Source organism: Cucurbita maxima, unplaced genomic scaffold (assembly GCF_002738345.1).
Source record: "Cucurbita maxima cultivar Rimu unplaced genomic scaffold, Cmax_1.0 Cma_Scf00023, whole genome shotgun sequence".
Classification (NCBI taxonomy): Eukaryota; Viridiplantae; Streptophyta; class Magnoliopsida; order Cucurbitales; family Cucurbitaceae; genus Cucurbita; species Cucurbita maxima.
In genome coordinates this window covers 2,275,683-2,290,427 of record NW_019272039.1, presented here as the reverse complement: position 1 = coordinate 2,290,427, position 14,745 = coordinate 2,275,683, and the positions used below count along the sequence as shown (strand labels likewise).

The 14,745-nt window shown below is 39.7% G+C and overlaps 4 protein-coding genes across 6 annotated transcripts; 2 read left to right on the top strand and 2 right to left on the bottom strand.

Annotated features, from left to right (window-relative positions):
• The first annotated feature begins 347 nt into the window (after positions 1-347).
• Positions 348-2,487, top strand: LOC111497239 (L-ascorbate oxidase). Its single transcript, XM_023147981.1, has 5 exons — positions 348-643; positions 726-818; positions 896-1,114; positions 1,195-1,368; positions 1,436-2,487. Exons 1-5 carry the CDS (start codon positions 362-364, stop codon positions 2,390-2,392), a joined length of 1,725 nt encoding a protein of 574 aa, XP_023003749.1. The 5' UTR covers positions 348-361; the 3' UTR covers positions 2,393-2,487.
• A 54-nt stretch (positions 2,488-2,541) lies between these two features.
• On the top strand, positions 2,542-4,945 carry LOC111497240 (photosynthetic NDH subunit of lumenal location 4, chloroplastic). The gene is made up of 6 exons (XM_023147982.1): positions 2,542-2,618; positions 2,656-3,031; positions 3,238-3,330; positions 4,325-4,385; positions 4,476-4,544; positions 4,694-4,945. The coding sequence occupies exons 2-6, from the start codon at positions 2,693-2,695 to the stop codon at positions 4,771-4,773; spliced, it is 642 nt and encodes a 213-aa protein (XP_023003750.1). The 5' UTR covers positions 2,542-2,618; positions 2,656-2,692; the 3' UTR covers positions 4,774-4,945.
• Positions 4,946-6,887: 1,942 nt separating this feature from the next.
• On the bottom strand, positions 6,888-8,041 carry LOC111496887 (heavy metal-associated isoprenylated plant protein 23-like). The gene is made up of 2 exons (XM_023147434.1): positions 7,537-8,041; positions 6,888-7,432 (listed from the first exon to the last, which is right to left on the bottom strand). The coding sequence occupies exons 1-2, from the start codon at positions 7,691-7,693 to the stop codon at positions 7,134-7,136; spliced, it is 456 nt and encodes a 151-aa protein (XP_023003202.1). The 5' UTR covers positions 7,694-8,041; the 3' UTR covers positions 6,888-7,133.
• Positions 8,042-9,948: 1,907 nt separating this feature from the next.
• LOC111496886 (aspartic proteinase-like protein 1) lies at positions 9,949-14,591 on the bottom strand. 3 transcript variants are annotated; one of them, XM_023147431.1, is made up of 10 exons: positions 13,939-14,579; positions 13,515-13,653; positions 12,881-13,122; positions 12,576-12,803; positions 12,348-12,486; positions 12,203-12,276; positions 12,001-12,100; positions 11,505-11,565; positions 11,335-11,406; positions 9,949-11,236 (listed from the first exon to the last, which is right to left on the bottom strand). In XM_023147431.1, the coding sequence occupies exons 1-10, from the start codon at positions 14,238-14,240 to the stop codon at positions 10,971-10,973; spliced, it is 1,623 nt and encodes a 540-aa protein (XP_023003199.1). In that variant the 5' UTR covers positions 14,241-14,579; the 3' UTR covers positions 9,949-10,970. The 3 variants fall into 3 exon arrangements, with proteins under 3 accessions (XP_023003199.1, XP_023003200.1, XP_023003201.1); XM_023147432.1 differs by having other exon boundaries at positions 12,881-13,165; positions 13,939-14,080; XM_023147433.1 differs by having other exon boundaries at positions 11,215-11,236; positions 11,492-11,565; positions 13,939-14,591.
• Between the last annotated feature and the right edge of the window lie 154 nt (positions 14,592-14,745).

Genomic DNA, 14,745 nt, shown 5'->3' with positions numbered 1-14,745 from the left:
GACGAAATAATATTGACGTGACTATGTATTTTTTTTAAAATAATAATTTTACAATACTTTCATTTATTAAATTTCTTGAAATATAAGATAAAATTCACATACAAAATAGCTCTTTTTGAAATATTAAATACATCTAAACTAAGATATTAATAAGCTATGATTAAATAATTATATGGCCTAATTACTTGAATAATGGGTATTCGTAGGTAAGATATATCTGGAAGGAAATGACGAAAATGGGCATGAAATATAGGAGGGGGTTAAAGTGGACCAGGGTTTGATCGGGTCAACTATTGTAGGATATTTATATAGACCTTTGCAAGCTCTTCTGCAAACCATCGATTACTAGAACGGTTCAAAAATGGGTTCGCTGTTACAGAGGAGACAATACCTGCTAATTCTTCTCTGTTTCTTCGTGTTCTTATGGGAATCTCGAACGGCTGAATCAAGAACTCTGTACTACAGATGGGAAGTTAAGTCTGAGTTGAAGTCCCCTGATTGCTTCAAAAAGCTCACGTTGACCATTAATGGCCGATCTCCAGGCCCCACCATCTATGCCCACCAAGGCGACACTGTCATCGTTGAGCTCAAGAACAGCTTTGTTACTGAAAATGTCGCAATCCACTGGCATGGAATCCGACAGGTATTTTGAGTTTCATTTGGTGGGTTTGGTTTGGTTTGGTTTTTTTGTTGTAAAGTGTTTGGATCTTGTGTGATAATTGAAGATTGGAACACCTTGGAGCGATGGAACAGAGGGTGTCACTCAATGTCCTGTTTTGCCTGGTGAAACATTCAAATATCAGTTTGTTGTCGACAGGGTGAGTGTTGGATTCGTTGGTTTTTGTTTTTTTAATGAAGAATTTGGCGCTGAGTTTGTCAAATTTAAAATGTGCAGCCAGGGACGTACTTATACCACGCGCATTACGGCATGCAAAGAGAAGATGGTCTGTATGGATCCATTGTGGTTTGGCTTCCAGAGGGTCAAACAGAGCCGTTCGCCTACGATCATGATCGGAATCTTATCCTCACCGATTGGTATCATAAAAGCAGCCATGAACACTCCGCCGGATTGGCTGCCCCCGGCTCTGCCTTCAACTGGGTCGGCGAGCCTGATGTAAACTCAATTTCCCAAATCCCCTGTTTAATTCGAACTGATTCATTCATTTACTAATGGGTTTTTTTCTAATTTCTCAGTCGCTTTTGATTCAAGGAAGGGGACGGTTCAATTGCTCATTGGGAGCTTCAGCTACCTGCAACTCATCTAGCCCGGACTGTGTTCTTTATCCAATCACCGTCGTTCCGGGAAGAACTTACCGGTTGAGGGTCTCAAGCCTCACTTCCCTTTCAGCTCTAAGTTTCCAAATTGAGGTAATAATCTTAATTTAATTGCTTGAAATTCTTCAAAAATGACTGAAACAGAGTGTATTGAAAACAGGGCCACACCATGACAGTGGTTGAAGCAGATGGGCATTACGTCGAGCCATTTCAAGTTAGCAACTTGTTCATATACTCCGGCGAAACATATTCTGTGTTGATTAAAGCCGATCAAAACCCTTCTAGAAACTACTGGATTACAACCAATGTGGTCAGCCGGAACAGCACCACCCCTCTTGGTTTAGCCATTTTCAATTACTACCCAAATCACCAACGTAAATTCCCTCCGACGACACCTCCGGCTGGACCTGCCTGGAATGCGGTTGCACCCCGGTTAGCTCAAAGCCACGCCATCAAAGCCCGACAGGGCTTCATCCACCCGCCGCCAAAAGCCGCTGACAAAGTGATCGTGCTACTCAACACACAAAACACCGTGAACGGACGCCGGCGGTGGTCGTTAAACAACGTGTCGTTCAATATGCCGCACACGCCTTACCTTATTGCATTAAAGAACAATCTTCTCCACACATTCAGCCAGGCGAAACCACCCACTGGATACGACTTCAAGAATTACAACATTTTTGATCCGCCGCCCAACCCTGAAGCGACGGTGAGCGACGCCATTTACCGATTGGATTTCAATTCAACGGTGGATATCATTCTGCAGAACGCCAACATGATGGCTCTAAACACCAGCGAAACTCATCCTTGGCATTTGCACGGCCACGATTTCTGGGTTTTGGGATACGGCGAAGGAAAATTCGATATGTTTAAGGATCCGAGCAAGTACAATTTGGTGAATCCGATCATGAAGAACACTGTGCCATTGCACCCATTTGGATGGACGGCTTTGAGATTTGTGGCTGACAATCCTGGCGTTTGGGCCTTCCATTGCCATATCGACGCCCATTTCTTCATGGGAATGGGGGTTGTTTTTGAGGAAGGGATCGAAAAGGTTCAGAAATTGCCTACTTCGATCATGGGGTGTGGCGAGAGCAAGAGGTTCATAAGGCCTTAATTTTTTATTTGCCCATATTATTTTTAGTTCTAATTTTTTAAAAATTATTATTTCGATAATTGTAATTGGTATGTGTAATAAAATAAATTAGTGTTGATTATTATTAAATTTAATTAATTGTTCTATATATGAAAATTTCGTTTGTGGTTTTAAATACGTGAAGAACTCAAAATCTTATCCAAATGTAATGGCCGATATTCCGCCGCCACTCATTCAAACACTGCCGCAAGATCACAGTTGCCGCTGCCATTTCACTTCAACCTCAAAGGATCAGACAGAGCACAGTCTGATCATACTAAAATGGCGCTCTCTTCATTAACCTTCACAACCCCAAGAGCTCAAGCTTCCCGAATTTTCAGCCCCAGATTATCTTCCGCCGTTAAACCCACCCCTACTTCTTCTTCTTCTTCTTCTTCCTCAGTTTCTGCTGCTAAGAAGGCAATATCTAATGTGGGCGTTGGGGTTCTTGCTGCTTCGGTTCTGGCTCTGTCGCCTTTGGATGCTAACGCTACCAGGATTGAATACTATGCGACTGTTGGAGAACCCCTTTGCGAGTTCAGATATGTTCCTTCCGGCCTTGGCTATTGCGACCTTGCCGTGGGATCCGGTGAGGAAGTTCCTTATAATGAGCTTATCAATGTCAGTTCCTAACTTCAATTTTGAAGTTTGTTTCTCGCTTACCATCGAATTGAAATGCTCTTGCATTGCTTTGTTGCAATCGCCAATTCCCTCCAATGCCTACTTTTTGCAATTTGCTAATGAAATGTTCTTCAATTGATAATCGTTTCATAAAATCATACAGGATTTTGTGAATTGTTGTTGGCTTATGTACCTTTCAAATGCAGGTTCACTACACTGCAAGGTTTGCTGATGGGATAGTGTTTGACAGCAGCTACAAGCGAGCTAGACCTCTCACCATGCGCATTGGTGTAGGCAAGGTATTTGATTAAATGTTTTGTACAGTTTCTTAAGGTAGGTTCAAAAGTGTGTACAATTTATTCGAAAGTGAGTAACTACAGCCTTTGGGAGCAATGGAGGAAAGGTCTCGGTTATCAAGATGGGAGGGTACTGAAATTTTTTCTCCTCCCATACGCCGATGAGGAGTAAGAATGTGAGATCCCACATTGGTCGGAAAGGAGAACGAAACATTCATTATAAGGGCGTGAAAATCTTTCCCTTGTAGACGCCTTTTAAAACCGTGAAGCTGATGGCGATACGTAACGGGCCAAAACAGACAATATCTGCTAGCGGAGGGCTTGGGCTATAACAAATGGTATCAGAGTTAGGCACCGAGCGGTGTGCCAACGAGGACATTGGGTCCCCAAGGAGGGTGGATTGTGAGATCTCACATCAGTTGGAGAGGAGAACGATACATTCCTTGTAAGGGTGTGAAAACCTATCCCTAGTAGACGTGTTTTAAAACCGTGAGACTGACAGCTATACGTAACGAGTCAAAGCAGACAATATCTGCTAGCGGTGGGCTTAGGCTATTACAAATGGTATCAGAGCTAGGCATCGAGCAGTGTGCCAGTGAAGATGTTGGGACCTCAAGAGGGTGGATTGTGAGATACCATGTCGGTTGGAGAGGAGAACGAAACATTCCTTATAAGGGTGTGGAAACCTCTACCTAGTAGATGCGTTTTAAAACCGTGAGGTTGATGTCGATACGTAATAGACCAAAGTAGACAATATCTGTTAGCGGTGGGCTTGAGTTGTTACAAAGAAACTACTTGTAAAACCGACTCTTATTTTACTTGCAACCAATCTTAAAAATAGACCCAATATGGATGAATAATTCATTAACTAAGTGGCTAACTACATTCATTTCCCTTTGTTGAGTAGTATGTTACGTGGGTTTAGTTGCAAAACACAATGTAATATTAGTTAATTTGTGACTGATTGGAAGATTAATATTGATTAGTTTGTGACCAGGTAATAAGAGGATTGGATCAGGGAATATTAGGGGGTGAAGGAGTACCTCCAATGCTAGTAGGTATGTCTACAGGCATAATGAGTAGGATTTTGTGGCTACTTTTACTTCTTATTGGCTTCTAAGAATCACTGCCCCGCTGATTTTGCCTAGGTGGGAAACGTAAACTTGAGATTCCTCCACATTTAGCATATGGTCCAGAGCCAGCAGGCTGCTTTTCAGGTCGAGTTCTTTAAACCAAACTGCTTTTGTTTTGAGCTTTGGCTATCTAAATCTTCATGAACATGTCTCAAATTGCCTGTGATTCCTTCTTGTAGGAATTATTACTGTAGTTTACTCTTTGGTTAATGCCATTTGTGTTGCCTTTACAGGTGACTGCAATATACCTGGAAATGCAACTCTTGTGTATGATATAAACTTCGTAGGAGTCTACTCCGGAAATAGGAAGTGAAGGAAATGATATCCATTTTCGTACAAATTTCTTGTAGATAGACAACACAGAATAAGTGAGTTTCTAACTTTTCTATTATATTCAATCATATAAACCTTCGCGTTGTTAGTTTCTCTTTGAAGTTATACTCACGACACAGCTATTTGAATACATCCCATTTCGTTTTTCTCCCCTGTCAAAAAGTAGAACCACACTGATATTTGGGATATGCATGTAACAGCCCAAGCCCACCGTTAGTAAATATTATCTGTTTTGGCCCGTTACGTATCACCATCAGTTTCACGGTTCTAAAACGTGTCTACTAGGGAGAGATTTCCACACCCTTATTAAGAATGTTTCGTTCCTCTATCCAACCAATGTGGGATCTCACAATGCATCTCAGATAGGACGTTACCATACTTGCTTCTTCCTATATTCATGTGCTTTTCCCCCCTCAGTTAGCCTGCACTTAAGTTGAAGCTAAACAACAGGAAAATTGTGAGATCCCACATCGGTTGGGGAGGAGGAGAACGAAACACCCTTTATAAGGGTGTGGACACCTGTCCCTAGCAAACACTTTTTAAAAACCTTGAGGGAAACCTCAAAGAGGACAATATATGCTAGCGGTGGGTTTGGACCGTTACAAATGGTATCAGAGCTAGACACCGGGCGATATGCCAGTGAGGAGGCGGTTCCCCGAAGGGGGGTAGACACGGGTGGTGTGCTAGTAGGGATGCTGGGCCCTAAAGGGGGTGGATTTGGTGGGGTCCCACATTGATTGGAGAAAGGAACGAGTGCCAGCGAGGACGCTGGCCCCGAAGGGTGGTGGATTGTGATATCCCACATCGGTTGGGGAGGAGAACGAAACACCCTTTATAAGGATGTGGAAACCGCTCCCTAGCGTTTTAAAAACCTTGAGGGAAAGTCCGCCAAGGAAAAACTAAAGAGGACAATATCTGCTAGCGATGGGCGATGGGCGATGGGCTTGGGCCGTTACACAAATTAAGTGTACTTCTTTCTGGGTTTTCTAAGGATTCTAAGGATGTGGAATCCACGCTCAATCTTAAGGCAGAAAGCTTGGTTTTCTCCAATACCCATCAGGAGGAATGATAGTCCCTTTTAGCTGAAAAACTGAGCCAGGCATGGTTGAAATTGTTCATTCTCAAACAGGATTGAACAAAACATGTATTTGGTGTTCTTATAAGCTAATGACTATATTTCCATGCCTGGATACTATTATACTATGTAAAAGCATGTCTCGTTTCTGAGTGGTTTCCTGTCATTAACTTATTCAGATGGAATCTAACAAGCACATTTTGTTTGAACATATTCCCTTTTAAATATGATTGAATTGTCAATGAACACAAAATTAGTACACCAAATCACCCTTGTTTTTTCCCTCTGCTATATCTCTTTATACTACCTTTGGATCTGAGAAAAAGGTTAACGGGAAAAAAAAGGTTCCTAAAGTCAAAAGCAAAGGAAGCATGGATTCCTTCCTCACGTTAGTGAAGAGAGAGAAGGGAAAGGCAGGCTTCATTTGATCATTTTGTTCTCTGCACTTACCCTTTTACTCTTTTGCTGGGATCAAATTTTGTGTTCAAAATTTTTAGGCTTCTTTTCCAAACCGAAAGTAGATGCAAATACATGCCTTCTACTTCTTCACAATTCAATAACTCAATGGTTTCCTGTAAAAACCCAAATCCCCGCTAGTAGATATTATCCGTTTTGATCCGTTACGTATCGCTATCATTCTCACGGTTTAAAACGCGTCTGCTAGGGAGAGGTTTCCACACCCTTATAAGGAATGCTTCGTACCCCTTTTCAACCGATGTGAGATCTCACAATCCACTCCCCTTGGGGACCCAACATCCCTGCTGGCACACCGCCCAATGTCTAGCTCTGATACCATTTGTAACAGCCCAAACTCACTGCTAGTAGATATTGTCCGCTTTGGCCTGTTACGTATCATCGCCAATCTCACGATTTTAAAACGTGTATGCTAGGGAGACGTTTCCACACCCATATAAAGAGTGCTTCGTTCTTCTCTCCAACCGAAGTAGGATCTTACATTTTCAGTCTTCTAAACAGGTAATAACCAGGTTGGAATCCTTTTTTAGGTGAAAGAAGAGCCGTGGAGAAAACCAAAGTCATCTCACAAACAAGAAATTATAACATCATGCATCCTTCAAACCAACAGATATAAAGTAATCTCTTACATCACTACTAACAACTAACAACCCCAAATGTTCTAATCAGTCATCCCAAGTTGACCCTTTCTCTTCACAAAAGGATTCCACTACAAATTATTTAGCTGATGACAAAAAATAAGCTGAAGAAAGACAGAGAGTGATACAAAACACGAACTTCTTGTACTAGAATTACATGATAGAGCAGGCATTTGGGTTGTCATCGCTGAACATGTTCATGTAAGGGTCTTCGTATTTGGTAACAGAAGCAGTAATGGCAGTCTGCTCCACATTTCTAACGTAGCCTGGTGGTGCTTTCTTGTCATAAGCCTGAGCAATGTAAGGCTGCGCCACTAAACTGTAGGGAACATACGGCCATATCTCTGCCTTCTTCCCTGTGGACTTAGCCTTCTTAAGCACCTTGCTTGCCTCAACATACCCTGTAACTGTCACCTTCTGCTGCTTTCTGTTTATCTCCACAGATTTCACCCCTTCAAACACGCCACATTTTTTGTTAGTAATCTCTCTTGAAATGGACATATACAAAGAGAAAACAATAAAAGTGAGATAAAAAAGGGAATTTCTTGAGAAATACCACTGAGTGAAGAGAGGGCATTCTTGACCTTGAGCTCACAGCCATCACAGTCCATTCTTACCTTCAGCTCCACAGTTTGAAGCTGTTTCTTTTTCTTATGCTTATGGCTACTTCCCACCAAATCTGACAAGTACTCAAGAGTCCCACCAACACCCATTTCACGCTTTAATCGATGAAGTTGAAAACTGAAAGTTTCAGAAGCTCACAGGAGGAAAACCCAGAGAAACTTTCAATGTTTGGACAGGGGGGAAGTGAAAAATGATCTGAAAGTTGAGAATTGAGATGTAGAGAAAATGGGAAGGTGAGTTTGGGTGAAATGATGGATCTTATTAGCTTCCCTTCAAACAAACAAAGTAAAGAGCATTTTGAAAGGCTGTTTAGGCTGTTTTGTATGTTTCTTGCTCTGGTTTTGAGATGGTTTCATGAAACAGGGGTTGCTTATTATATAGGCGTTTGTGTGAGATTGAAAACAGAGGAAAAGGGGTTGTGCTGTAGTTGTGGCCCCCCAATCACCAAAAATAATTTGGCTTGGGAAGCTTGGTTTTTGTTGTTTTAAGATGATGAAGATATGCATACATTTTCTCGATGAAGAGGCACTTTTGTCTCCATCCTTGGGAAGATGATTGCCCTTTTTAAGTAGAAAACTCTTAAGAGCTGTCAATGATGGATTATGTGGTCATTTCTCCTTCAACAATGTTTAAAATCCAACAATATAAATGTTTGCCAGAGAAGGAATTTGAATTAGGGGTATTATGAGTAAACAATCCAAAATTTCGAGTTGGTTGGTGGTCGAGCAACCCGAATAGAGTTCACACCTCAATCAAACTTGAAGGGTTGTTGAGTTATTTTTTTTTATTTAATAAATCATATTTATCTACCATATATGTTAAAACACTTATTATAAGTCTTTGTGCATCATTAACATTGATTACAAACGTCAAATATTCTTTATCTTCATAATCTTAAAAGTTCTATAGCGATGAGTGAGATTGTAACCCTATTTTCAAGTTGGTAGGATTGACTCGAAAAAAAAATCAACCCATGATCTGATCTAAAATTTTCAATTTTTCAAAAATTTTACTCAACCTAAATCAAAAAAATTGTAAGCCAACTCAATTAGTTTGAACGAGTAAGTTTCTCGGATCATATCAATTAATATCTTGAGGTAGGTGATGGAGCCAAAAATTAGTGATTAAATCAATTAATAATTTAATGAAAAAAAAAAACCAAATTAATTGGATGTGAAATGGAGTTGGATGGCTTAAATAACAAGTAACCACAGACAAACCTTATTAGGAAGAAAACCATAATCGTTTAAGAATAAGTAGTCGTCATGTCGTTTTCTGAGCAACACAACACAATTTCAAACAAAAAATATATAAAATTATATTATTATTATTATTATTATTATTATTATTAAGATTGTTGTGTTCAGCTGGAGAGGACCCGAGGGAAAGTGGCCGCCCTCCTTCGTTCATCATGTGCATGACCATCTCTCCACTTCTCTAATTTAGGGGGAAAAATTAAATTAATTACCTAATACTTCAAATAATTTAAAAAATAATTTGACCAATTAAATATTCATCATAGAGTTTAATAACTAAATTTATAATTTTTAAAAATAAAAAATAATAAACAGGTCTCGATAAGTATCATAATACGAGATATATTTTATTAAGAAATTCTTTAAAAAAAAGTAGAAACAAATTAAATAAATATTTTGAAAATTGAAATGACTAAAATAATTATTCATCAAAATAACTTGATAATAAAAGGCAATGGATGAGGGGTGGTTTGGCGTGTATGTAAAAGGATTAAAAAGCTAATCATTTTATTATTAGTAGAACAAAGTAAATGGGTTGGACTCATTTCCACTTTCTATTTTGTCTTCACATTGTTCTCCATAAAACAACAAATTTAATAAAGTCACGAGAATAATCTTTATATTCATACGCGACTCTTTTAGTTATTACGACTATACTAATGAATTATTCGGGAACGAATCAAATTATAAACTTATAAATTCAAGTTAAAAATGGCTCAAAATCAACACATGGTATAAAAAAAATGTTAGGTAAGTTTTGACAACAGAATCAAACATTACCTAAGTTTCATGTAGAATCAAGAAGGCAAACTGAGATTATGCGTGACTACTAGGAGCCAAACTAAGATTATACATGACTCGAGGTTAGATTGGGCCAAAAGGCGCAAAAGCTCCCCTAGAGTTGAGCCAAGTTAAGTCGAGTTCATGTGTATGTCAAGCACGTTTAGGCATGCACCTCATATTCTTATGGCCCCGATGCCCAAGAGATACTTAGTTCGACCTTTTTCTAAGCCAATTCAGAAGAAGGGAAAGGAGACCCTCTCAAGTACAAGAGTGCAAACACCTTATTCTTCCTTAAAGAAAAACAATAGAATTGAACTAATTTATTCCTTTCTAAAAGTTCATATTAATTTCAGAAACTGGATCAAATTCAGGTACACAGAAAAACCAAAAGGAGATTGGAATGAAATAATTTAATGCGATTAATTTAGAGTAATATTTCCTCCAAAAAGTAGGACATCAAATGGGAAAGGACAAGGCCATGCAAAGAAAAAAGAAACTCTGCCATCCCTATAAAGAGTGGGACCTTCAATGTGAAGATAAGAATATTATTTCATGCAATCAATCCATTGGGACTAAAAAGCTTCAATAAATTCAAATAAATGGTTCCAATTTAATGCATAATTTAACCAGAGAGATAGAAAGAAGGAAGAAAAAGGTGGGTTCACACACACTCTGTCGTGTTGTACTTTTATTTTGAGGGGTTTGGTTTGTTTTGGTTTGGTTGCTCAAAGGCTACTTTCTTTCTGATTTATTCTTTTCAATGGAACAACTTTTCCAAATGGAAAACCCAACTCCCTTCGCTACCACCTCTCCAATACACAATTATTGCCTTACATTTAACCCTTCATTCCCATTTTTCATCTCTTTTATTCTTTTCACCCACTTCAAATGTACAACTTTATCCAACTTTGCTGCTACATTATAGCAGTCCCCCCTTTAAATTTTTGGACATATACCACACATTATACTAACCGACACCGACAGAATAATTGTTCGTCGATGTCGTATAGTGGTTTTGTTAGTTCAAAAAATGAGGTGGAGGTGGGGTTGTAGAAGACCTCAATCCTTCAACCAGGATAAGATACTAGAGAACTATATTAAGTTCGGAGAAGATTGTGTTTGACAGGCTGAACTGAAAGATTAAGGTATCCCAACCAAATAGGCTATAAGGACATGAAAGTAAAAATAATATGCTTGGCCCTAAATTACGTAGACAATCGTTGAGAATATTGTCTAGTATTGCACAAGAACATTCTCTGATGAGAAAATTTACATGTCCTTGCCGGGGAGAAGCTATAATGAGACGACCTTCATTTACATGTAACACTTAGACACGCTCAGAATCTATATCACAGCAAGTAGAACCAAGGTAGAGTACCAGAAGAAGCAGGTGCAGCAATCTGACCGTATAAAAGCAGGATGGGATGAAGCAAGGGGTGGCAGCTGATGGTTTAGAAGGAGCCCTTCCAGCTACGGCAGGAGCCACCGCATGCCCCCCTGAAACGCTCTGCTGCTCGTTGGCTGGTAATGAGTTTGGTGGCGTTTCTTTTGAAGGAGCAAGGGGCATTTTCTTTTCGTTACTGAGATCTTGACCTGTGATAAAAGGGGGAGAGTGATAGTGGTAAACCCAAAGAAGACTTATCTCCAAGAGACCAATTCAACTTAAAAGTACTAGGAGCCAGAAATCTTACAGTTTGCACGTGACCAACTCAACTTAAGGTTTTCCCTATCAAATACCATCCTGTATCCAGTCATGTAATTTTCTGCACCAGACGGGGTTTTCAAGATTACCACTTCCATTAGACGGTATACAACTTACTAAGCATATAGCACAAATTATAAGCAGACATTGTGAGCTTACGTCCCAGTATCCCGATATCTCCATCAGTAGGTAGTATAGCAAAACAAAATCCAGCTAACCCCTGTATCCATAGTAATATTTTAGTATCACAACAGGTACTATTTCCTTGTACTACTTGACTCGTGCAATAATGAAATCTTCAAAAATAGAAACATAAGCGATGCATAACATTTGATTTACTTGATAGTTAGAACTAGAAAGTAACTGGTAATCTGTATCAACGAAGAGGGAACACATTATCTTGATGGTTCAAACACATTCCTTTCTTCTTATATTGTTTTAGTTGTTCTTATTCTTCATTTCCTTGGGGGCTCTTTTTTCTTGGATATCAAGAAGGCATCAACTCAACTACTATGATTCAAAATTTGATGTTTAAGGATACTTTAATGCCGCCCACTAAATGTGGAATCTATTCAATTAATGGCTAATTATGATAATTCAAACAAGTCAAAACCTTTATTGGGAACAACAAATCTTAGAAGTAAACTTCGTCTACCTGATCGCCATAGATAGGAAAAACAGGATCATGAACTACAAAGCTATTGTTTAGTGGGAACAACAACGTCACAGACGGAACCTTTGGCATTGCGTCTGCACTGTTGGAAAAAAAAAACTATAATATTAACATTACACATGCACAAAGTAGGGAGATACAAAGGGAAAAGGGTTTTAAAGGTTTTCCATCTCATTGATGTCACCTGATCTTATAGCAATACTTCCAAGGATAACCTTTGAAGGTAACGGTGCTTGTAGTGTTTAACCTTTTATCGAACTGTCAAAAGAAGAAATGGTTAAAGGACAAACGAACTATAAATACAAGACTCATCTCCAGAAAGAATATACCTCCATCACAACATTTTCATATACTTCCTCAGGGAGATACGTAAACGAGGTTCCACTATCAATCAATGCTTTAAAACTTGTCTGCTCAAGACACGAATTCCCGATACAACATGCTTCTACTCCGACGATATAGGCTTCACTGAGGGGTTCGGGTACGAAAAAGACTTCAGCCAACAAATATAGCAAACCATGATCATAAACATGAAAATAATTGAGTATGGTAATTACTATTTCCCGTCTAACAACACAAATGAAGTCATTTGTTGACTGGCTGGTCCCTCGTCCCCAAAAAAGATTCTGCCAGATCCATCCTCGTTAAAACACAGTGAGAAGGAGTTCTGTACTAATCCTTCTTTAGCAAGGGAACTAAGAACAGAAATTTCTCCAAGCCCCAATCCAAAAAGACCATCTGGAGCTACTCCACTTAGATAACCGCCACTTTGTTTCATACCACATCTGTATTAGAGAGCAAGAAGGGCAACATAAATACAGCAAACAATTAGAACTACAAATATATAATTAATGGGCCATACCCTAAAACGACCGGAGCCTGAATCGTACAATTAGATGAATTCTCACAACCGGATGAAAGATGCAATACATCCTGAATCAGTAATCCAGAACTTGAAGTATTTTCAGTTAAGTAGTCAATAACATAAGGACATGACTGCTTCGGACTTTGGCAGCTTTGGCCTGACTCACACAAATTATGGCTGCAAGATAAATGCTTGCTCGTGCTTGAACTGGATGGACGGTATTCATTGAGATCTTTATCCTGCATTATAAATGCCCCAAACATGAGGGAGGAGCAGGAGCACCTGCCAATCATTCATCGGAAATAAGTGCTAAACTTGCTGTCTTATTAAAAAGACTTCACAATCCGCTAACACATTTACGCTAACAATGAGTTAGCCTCTTTAGGTGCCGAATACAGTCTTCCATACCCATCTCCTCTTGAGGATTTTTTTTTTCCCCGTTGGAACCGACCATGCCTTCTTTTGACAAAAAAGCACAACAAATTTTTGAATTCCAGAACACAATTTGGCATGCATGACCCTCGCTCTAACGGAAACGAAAAGGCAATATGCTTGGCGATAAAGCATAGGTCGTGGATTAGAAGTAATTAATGCCTATGTAGAAAGAACAGATTCCGAAAAGCAGGCCTACCAGACTGCCATAGTAACTTGCAGACAAAGGAGCACATTGTATGCAATCACAAGGCACCCAAAGCAGATCACTCCCGGCATCCAATGCAACCAGAAATGAAACACTTGGCGTCCCGATGTCGATCCAGGCGTAATGCAACCTATAAGAGGTAAATAACAAATTGATTTATCAGGTGCATAAATCATACCACAAGACAAATTTTTCAGATCAAGGTGCCACTATGCAAAAGGCTATTAGTGAGGTGGGGATTTCTTTTTTTTTTTTAAGGGGGGGATGGGGATTACTCAAAAGGAAAAAGGTTTGCAGATAAATCATGGTGTAAGAGGAAAAACAGACAGAAAAGGATATTCAAAACAGAAGAACAAAGTATTGCAAGAACAGGGTAGGCAAAAAAGAAAAAAGGAGAAGGTAGATTAGTGGTGACCAGCCAAAGTCATTCCCCAGTGCAATGGTTTTGCTGCCTTCAGACGGGAAAAGCAACTGAAACCGAGAGCCAAGCTTCATCTTCTGCCTCTGGAAGTCACCGCTCACAAGCTCCTGATAATACTCCATGCTCCCTTTCTCAGGCCACGAGACTCGTACACTCGTATTCGTACTCCTTGAAACCCTAAGCGCCTTCATCTCCTCAGAGAACCGGTGAAGTATTCTCGACGTGAACGCAATCGACAGAGCCTGGTGAGCGGAAATCATCATCAACAGGACCAAAACCAGATTCCGAAGCGACATTGCAACCAATCCTCAAAGGATGAACGAAGCAGCTTGAAGTCAAGATCTGGAGCTTCAGAAGAAACTGCCAACAATTCAGACCCTCAATTTCCGCCCGGGACCAAAATGAGAAACAGAAACAGAAAGCTTTCGAGTTACGGAACGCCGAAATTATGGAGGAGAGATCACAGAAACCGACGAGTTCAGCCGGAAGTTAGGAAGAAGAAGAGTTGTGAAGTGTAAAGAAGAAGCAGACAGAGACTGAGATAAATAGAAGAGGGGGAAGGAAAAAGGATGGCGACGAGGATGACGATCGTGGGTGTATTTTCACGCGCGAAAAGGCGCGTGTGTTGTACTAATTCCTTTTCCCTGTGTGCGCGCCCGTAAGATAGGTTGTCGTTTTCTTTTGCGCCGTTGGACACATTTCTTCTTGCTCTTTTATTATTTTATTATTTAAAAATTTTTCTTTTTACATATATACATACATATATATTAAATTAAATGCAAACTGCTATTTTACTTTCGG